This window comes from Ptychodera flava, assembly GCF_041260155.1.
Source record: "Ptychodera flava strain L36383 chromosome 3 unlocalized genomic scaffold, AS_Pfla_20210202 Scaffold_26__1_contigs__length_13983176_pilon, whole genome shotgun sequence".
Classification (NCBI taxonomy): Eukaryota; Metazoa; Hemichordata; class Enteropneusta; family Ptychoderidae; genus Ptychodera; species Ptychodera flava.
This window is the reverse complement of record NW_027248280.1, coordinates 1,183,198-1,191,171: the sequence shown is the minus strand read 5'-3', so window position 1 is coordinate 1,191,171 and position 7,974 is coordinate 1,183,198. Positions and strand designations below refer to the sequence as shown.

At 39.9% G+C, this 7,974-nt stretch overlaps 1 protein-coding gene across 1 annotated transcript; it reads left to right on the top strand.

Moving 5' to 3' along the window:
• Positions 1–1,634: 1,634 nt before the first annotated feature.
• On the top strand, positions 1,635–4,517 carry LOC139125888 (ileal sodium/bile acid cotransporter-like). The gene is made up of 3 exons (XM_070691972.1): positions 1,635–2,072; positions 3,480–3,684; positions 4,142–4,517. The coding sequence occupies exons 1-3, from the start codon at positions 1,711–1,713 to the stop codon at positions 4,169–4,171; spliced, it is 597 nt and encodes a 198-aa protein (XP_070548073.1). The 5' UTR covers positions 1,635–1,710; the 3' UTR covers positions 4,172–4,517.
• The last annotated feature ends 3,457 nt before the right edge of the window (positions 4,518–7,974 follow it).

Below are 7,974 nucleotides of genomic sequence, written 5' to 3'. Positions count from 1 at the left end.
TGTTGAGTTGTAAAATAGGATTTGGAAGTCCATGATGTGTTGTCAAATAGCATGTTGAGTTGTGAAATAGCATGTTGAATTGTCAAATGAAGAGCATGTTGAGTTGTAAAATAGGATTTGGAAGTCCATGATGTGTTGTCAAATGAAATTGGGAAGAGCATGTTGAGTTGTAAAATAGGATTTGGAAGTCCATGATGTGTTGTCAAATAGCATGTTGAGTTGTGAAATAGCATGTTGAATTGTCAAATGAAATTGGGAAGAGCATGTTGAGTTGTAAAATAGGATTTGGAAGTCCATGATTGTGTTGTCAAATAGCATGTTGAGTTGTGAAATAGCATGTTGAATTGTAAAATAGAATTCGGAATGGCATGTTGTGTTGTAAAATCAAAGTAGTAATTTTGCATGGATTGGACACCATACTACACATGCTATAAACCGTTCTCCTAAGGCTATGATCTGCGGGTATTGATGTCAAATGACTAGAAAATTCACTTCTTGGATAAAATCATGAAAAATAAATCTTTCATTGTCTATATATAAATAAAAATATCCTTTACAAAAAAATTCTTCATTCATGCATGGGCTGCCAGACATTGTCACCGGGCTACCAACTTCAGAAAATGGTAGCCCAATGGGACTACTAGGGAAAAAGTTAATTTCGAGCCTGTCCTGATATCGGAGTACACGTGTTATTTTCAAGGAACTCTCAGCAATCGAAACGTCAAACTTTCTATTTCAGCCAATTTAATCGTGCTTTAATGTAAGATCACACTTTGTTGTCGGATTCTTCCACTTTCGTTAAGGGACCAGGAGTGAGGTCAAGTGCAATTTTTCGATGTTCATTGTTCTAAATTCATTTTGTAAAGATCGACTCTCGTCACCTGCTTCTCTCTTACTCTTTCGATATAAACTGCGTCATGATAATTGGAGTGTTCAGGAAACGCCATTTTGTTTGTCTTCTCCGGCAAAGTTGATGCGACCTTGTCCTACGTTTACTATATGCGTGACTTGTTTCTAAATATGTCATTCAATAGTTGTTTGTGTGCCTGCATCTCTCCAAACATCCAGTGAGGTAAAGTGGGTCACGTAGGAGTGGACCTAGGGTCAAGGAGACTGCGCTCTCACTGGAGAAAAGGAACCTGAGTCTTTGAAGATCATTTCACCTTTGTGACAATTCAATAGAACTGGGTGAACACCTTAGCATTATACAGGCGACGCCGTGGACGGCAACACTGTCTCGGTGAGTACTGAAACTTTACTCGGTTTTTACATTATCATCCTCGACTTGTCTGATCTGCATTAAAATTTGCTCAGATTCTCCGAGAAAAGTCACATCATTTAAATCCAGTGCAAAAGATTTAAAAATTCGAGGTCTGTTAGCAATGCGTCAAGTTATGCAAGTTATTTGAGTTGTTACAAGCGATGCAACCAGCCGTTCATTGTTCATCGGTTCCTTTCGATGAAAAGGTGGAAACACAATGAGTTTCTACCATGTCTGTGTTTGTCGGCTTCATAGTTTGCGAGACCCCAGTGACATTTTTTGCTACATGTTATGAGATATCGTTAATATGTAGAACACCGTACAATGCATCACAGATTTGAATTGTTCGTTTCTCGAACATTGCCAAAAGCATCTCACGGTTTCAACTATCAGTTAATCTTCTGAAATTAATCCATTTCAGGTAAAATTCCAGGGATAATTCTGCAGCTATGGATCTCAATCTCAACATTACGATTGTCAACGTGACGCAGAATGTCACAGGGCACGGAAAATCGAACACACTAGCCATAATTAACCAAAGCGTCGTCACTTCCACCTTGATTCTACTCATGGTCGGCATGGGCTGCACTATGACCCTGAAGGAGGTCAAGAAGAACTTACGCAGGCCAATTCCTATCATCATCGGTGCATGTTGTCAGTTTGTATTGATGCCTTTCCTTGGCTGGTCGTTATCTCACATTTTTCAGCTGAGTCCTGAATTGGCCTTGGGTACCCTTGCCATCGCTACATGTCCGGGGGGCGCTTTCTCCAACATGCTTACATACTGGACCAGGGGTGACACGTGTCTAAGGTGAGTATGTCTTAAGATAGTTCGCTGCCTGAAATCATAGGACTTACATTTCCGCTGATATTATAGCAAAGTAAGCTTTTGTCAATTCTCTACAAAATCGAGAATAAAAGTGGCGGTCACTGTGCAAATTTTGATGCTAGAGAAAGAAATATATCGATGCAATATCGACGGTACTGACGTCACACTTAGGGTAGACTGCGCCACGGTGACAGATATCTCAGTTTTTCGAAAATCGAAAATGTAATATTCCCATAGATTTTACACAGGGATGGCGGCCATTTTGAATTTTAAATATCAGTAAATCTTTGGTAGTTTATCTGTCTAGTAACGGCGACCCCTGATTTATACTGCTGATTCTGAAAGAGGATGGTTGAAAGCTTGAGCAAAAGTTTAAGTCTTTCACTTTCAAGGCGCATACTACCTGAATATCAAGTCAAATTATTTCATTGTGGCATAGGATTAGGTGTGGCCCGTTTGACTTCGGGGATTGGCGTGGAGGGTGGAGGATTTTCGGAAAATAATGGTTGCCGGCCAAATACTGGAAAAATTGTCTCTGTAGAAGGGAAAGAAATTAAAAATTATTCTAGGAAGTCTGCATGATACTGAAGTCTGTATGATACTGATAATTTTACTATAATTTGTTTAACTTCATAATAAAAATACCCAAATAAAACCAGATTTCAAAGAAAGAGTATGAGGAAATTTTTTGACCAAAATGACTAATTTTGCCATGGTTTGCCTGAAAGAGAACATTCCTGTCTACTTCTAAACCAATTTTCAAAGCGACCAGGCAAGCGGCTGCAGAGAAGATTGTTTTAAAACAAAACTAAAGAAAATGACAAAAAATAATGCAACTGGACATTGCAAGGTATCAGCTCAGGACTCTGAGTTGAGAGTCTCTGAATATTCCGTATGGTGACCAAATATTTTGATTCTAGAATTAAGAAATGGTTTTCTTCAGGTTTATGTACGTTATGAAAAGTGCATACTAAAGGAGAGAGAGAGAGAGAGAGAGAGAGAGAGAGAGAGAGAGAGAGAGAAGAGAGAGAGAGAGAGAGAGAGAGAGAGAGAGTGTGTGTGTGTGTTTTGTCCATCTGCAACCGTGAACTTGTCATCTTGTATTAAGATTTACAATTAACGTAGTGCTCACAGCCGACGGACTTGTGAGTTTGCTACAGATATAAAAAATACACGATCTCGATAGGTACATCAAGCCCTTTACGTCAGGGTATGCAGTAAATATAGTATTTTACCTGACTGTGGTGGTTGATGTTAATGTTTTCTCAAAATAAATTAAGTGGCGGCGTTTTATACATTGCTGCCATAACTGTGTGCTTTAAATAGTCTTACGTCCACTCTCATTTATATGACGTCATTATGACTGTCAGCCCTCTTCGTTTCTTTCAGTATTTGCATGACAACATGTTCAACTTTGATTGGCATTGGCATGACGCCCTTGAACCTGTACGTCTACAGTCGTAGCTGGTCTGACGCAGCAACCATCATTCCATACGTGGATATTGTTGTAGCTCTGATCATAATGGTATTTCCCTGCAGTATTGGTATGGTCATTTTATGGAAATGGCCTAAAGTTGCAACGTACATAGCCAAGGTAAGTATGACTCCAACTAATTTACTGGACTCTTTTACGGTAGAAAATAATTCTCGTCGAATAAGAAGCAGTAATTATGCAAACAAATTCCATATCATAATATTGTGGAGTACTTCTATATTCGACAGCATACATTATTGTATAAAATAAACTTATTGCACTTGTTTTAGTCTCGAATTGACCAACATTACAAAAATAACTAAACCTCACGGCGGAGCCTTTTTCCATCTTCGCAGATGCTTACAAAATGATGTGCACAGCATACAAAAGCAACCTTTCATGTTACGTAATGGGTCCTCAACCTCGACCTGCGATAGAAAATAAACCTTCAAAAGAGATGAGCAAATGCACCCAAGTTTTAGTCCAAAAAGGTGCAAATGTAGTAGCTTAAATACGTTTGCCCAATGTCACCTGTTCTGACAGTTACTTGCAATATTGTTTCTTATTCGTCTCGAAGGTCACCAGTTTGATATCGATGGCTGGATAGCGGTTGTAATGGCGCTAACTACCGTCTTCAACCCTCTATCTTCACAACAACATGGAAATCATACGCAATTGTCTGCGTTTATCCGATAACTGCATTTGCTTGCGGATATCTTATCTCTTATATATGCCGCCAGAGTCACGCGAGATGCCGCACCATAGCCTTCGAAACCGGCGTTCAGAATGGAGCATTGGCGTTAACCATCATCAACTTGATGTTTACCAGAGAGGGCGCTGACGTCCAACACATCTTCATGATGATGACCATACCTATGTTGCAGACCTTTTCAGTGGTCTTTCAGTTCTTGCTTGTAATGTTTGGCTACAGAATGTATTTCAGGAGACAAGACAAAAAGAAAAAAGAGAAGAACAACTTACAGGCAATCTTGGCTGAATGGAACGTCGACGGATTCCCAAAGTACGTAGAGGGAAAATCTGAGCCAAAAACGTTGTGTGACGAATCAGACTTAAGTCTGTACAAACAGCAAGAGAACAAGCAGCAGAGAGACGACGAACGATGGAAACAGGCTCTCTTTTATGCAAACGCCGTCAGCAGAGACAGAGACAGACGACAGGTGCACCAAGACATACAGACGGACACTGACGGTTTGCATCCTCGAGTTCGATCTGGGTCCAGATCAAGCGACACGTCGTCCCGCTCACCGATAATCCTATCCTTTGAAGGGGATCGATACCCGACGATCGCCAATGGCACGCTTCCTTTCAGTAACGGCTACTACAACCCGGCCTTTACCCCGGATGTCATAGTTACAGGAATCTCGACAGAGACAAGTGTCTAAGAGTCCAGCGGTTCCTCTGTCCACTTCTATGCCATTAAACTTTATGCTACCTGTGTTGTTTAACCACCTCGACTAGTACAGTGAAACGCATACCATGTGAACATTTTAATGACCTCATTGTGATTCAAAGAACGCTTAAATTGTAGTTATTCCGTCTTCAGCCGGAGAAAAAGGAACACCATTCCTTTAATTTGTTCACAATTCAATTCACTTCAATTCAAATTCAATTCGAAAACTGATATGTCCACAAATACATTGAAGAAGGGTGTCTTCAAGGCTCATCTAACACTACAGTACAAATGGCAAGTGCAGTACAAGTGGGACGCTATTATAGAGTGAAAAGGTTAAAAACATCACACGAAATAGCAACATAGTTACAAAAACTGAATCACTTGCAAACAGAAGGACCTGAACCGACTAGAAATTTGAAAAAACAACATCGAGTTGAGTTGAAATGGAAACTGCTTTTGGAAGAAATGACTTTTCGAAGATGTTTTTTTTCATTGCACGAGGGACCCGATAACGTTCCCAGATAAGGCTTTAGGAAGTAACCATAAAGATGGCGTACAGAATCATTGACAATGTTGTGAGCTTTGCGGTTAACTGCCGAATTATTGTGGTTTACACTTGGCTCTTTTGACGAACGCCAAAGCTTTCCTCTGTTTTTGACACTCAAATTGCCATACCATAAAATAGTATTATAGGTGAAAACTCTTAATTAGGGACCTATACACTATTTGTAAATAATTTTAACAATCATTAAGCGATTTTAATTCCTTTAGAAGGTACAATCTTTGTTAGAACTTTTTGTGATATAGTCAGCATTTTCATCGAAGGTGAGTTTTGCATCAAGAAATGAAGCAAGCTATTTGAAACATGAAGCGACTTCAATATAATCATTGTTGAATTGTGACAGGAGTAAAATCCGCGCAAACTTTACGACCAACTATAAGCTCTTTTTGTTTCCAATTTTTATATCTAAAAGCTAGCCACACCAGTTGTTTAACATTTCACCATTATCGAAATTTTTGGTGAGAGTATCTTCCTTTTAGGAAACCGAAGGGCCATTTCATCAGTAAATTTAAACAAACAAGATATTGCAGTATTGCGCCTCATGTGATCTGTGAAAATAGAAAATAAAGAAGGCGATAACACGCAAGCTTGTAGAACTCCAGCATTCAATGCAATTTCCTCTGTCATGTGGCCATTTACACATACTCGTTGTGGTGGCTTTTTCCTCTGAGGAAGTCATTGATCCGAAGAATTATGTTGGCACTGACATTATTGAGAAGACGTCTACGGAGAACATGTGGTTCAACGCCGTTGAAGGCGCTAGAAAAGTCTATGGCTACATGTTGAGAAACTAAATTGAATAGAGTGATAGATGCGTCTTCAACCCCTCTATGAGCTTTGTACAAAAACTGAAACGAATCTAACTTATCAGCCACATTACAAAGCAAATGCTTCCTCGCAATATCTTCCTCGCACTTGGTGATGTTAATTCAATTGGACCAGAGTCATTCAGCAGTTTTGGGTTGGGCTTCTTTGGAACTGGGATAATTGTGGGCGTCTCCCATATATGGGGACAACATGAAGATTTAGTAACGTCTGGAAAATTAACCGACACTAACTTGTATTTTTACTTCCTAGCGTTGGCGTTGCTTGATTTTGCAATTAATGATTTGTTGTGAGTGTGATGAGAGAGCCTTTTTCTACGACACCGAGTGGTCACTGATTTTGACAGTTTTGACAGAGCTGCATTAGAGAATTGCCGTCCCACCGCGGCTATATATAGAGTGAACGAACGATCTCTCACGACAGAGCTTAGGTTAGAGTTGAGATCCAGTTTTTAAGACGTCAGGGAGATGTACTAACCCGGTATTTTCAATTCAAAGGAGCAGTCGTAAATAGTTTGCATCATTCCGAGGTCGTTCATTGTGTGAAGTTATTTTCTAGACACTGAGTTACAGTAAGCCACAATAACACTGTCAGCATTGTCTGCAACTGTCTGCAACTGAACACCGTTCGTCAACCTGGTAAGAACATCGGTCAGAGAATGGATATAGGACGGGCACCTTGAAGCCAAATGTTGCTAGAGTGTATATTTAAGTAGGTAGGGAGATTGAAACAGGCGATTTACAGAAAATAGTGAAAGAGACTTGTTTACCTGAAATTTTGCATTTATAGCTGAAGATTTTTTTCGCCTCAAACCAATTACGCACTTCCTCAGAGGTATACTTTTTATTTAAAATTAACATGTGAAATAATAATTTGGGGTAAGGACGAGATAAATAAACGCAGTATGGCCTCTGAACTGACTGCATGTACTTTCTGAAGTGTAGCGGCACGCGACACAAACAAAAAATTCTGACAAGCATTCACACAACGTAATGGCTCCCTTTCAGAGGTGCATGGATGTCCCAGACATGTCCCTGGCCCGTGGCATCACATATGTCAGTTTGCGTGTAAGGAACAAACACGCTCGGTGCGAACCATACAACTATAACACCATTTTAATTATGCACAGGAATTGCAAGCGCTAAGACTGGAAAACGGATATTGTGCCTGGTACATCAATGGAAAGAGTGGCATAACAGAATCTGTGTTGAACGTTACGACTTTATTTGCCCCTTAAAAGTGAAAAAGAGTCCATTGCAACGGGCTCAGCAACTACAAACGCAATCATCCATGTTTCTTCTGCCGATATCTTCGTCAATGGACTACGACATTTGTACAACGAGTGCGATAGCTTTGAGGTCTTCGCAACAGTTGTAAGAAACGTTTTTTGGAAAGAGCCGGAGACAGAGAGGATGCCAACATCGGCTACGAATACTGGTGGTACAGAGTGTCTTTTTTCACATAGTCACCTAAACAAGCAGTGTAGGGCAATTAAAAACATGGAATACCTGTAACATTCGAAGTCGAATCAATCAATTGAAGAAACTTCCCTGGCAAAACTACTGATTGGAAATGTTCTAGTGCCATTTATATGAAGGTAAAGACTGTG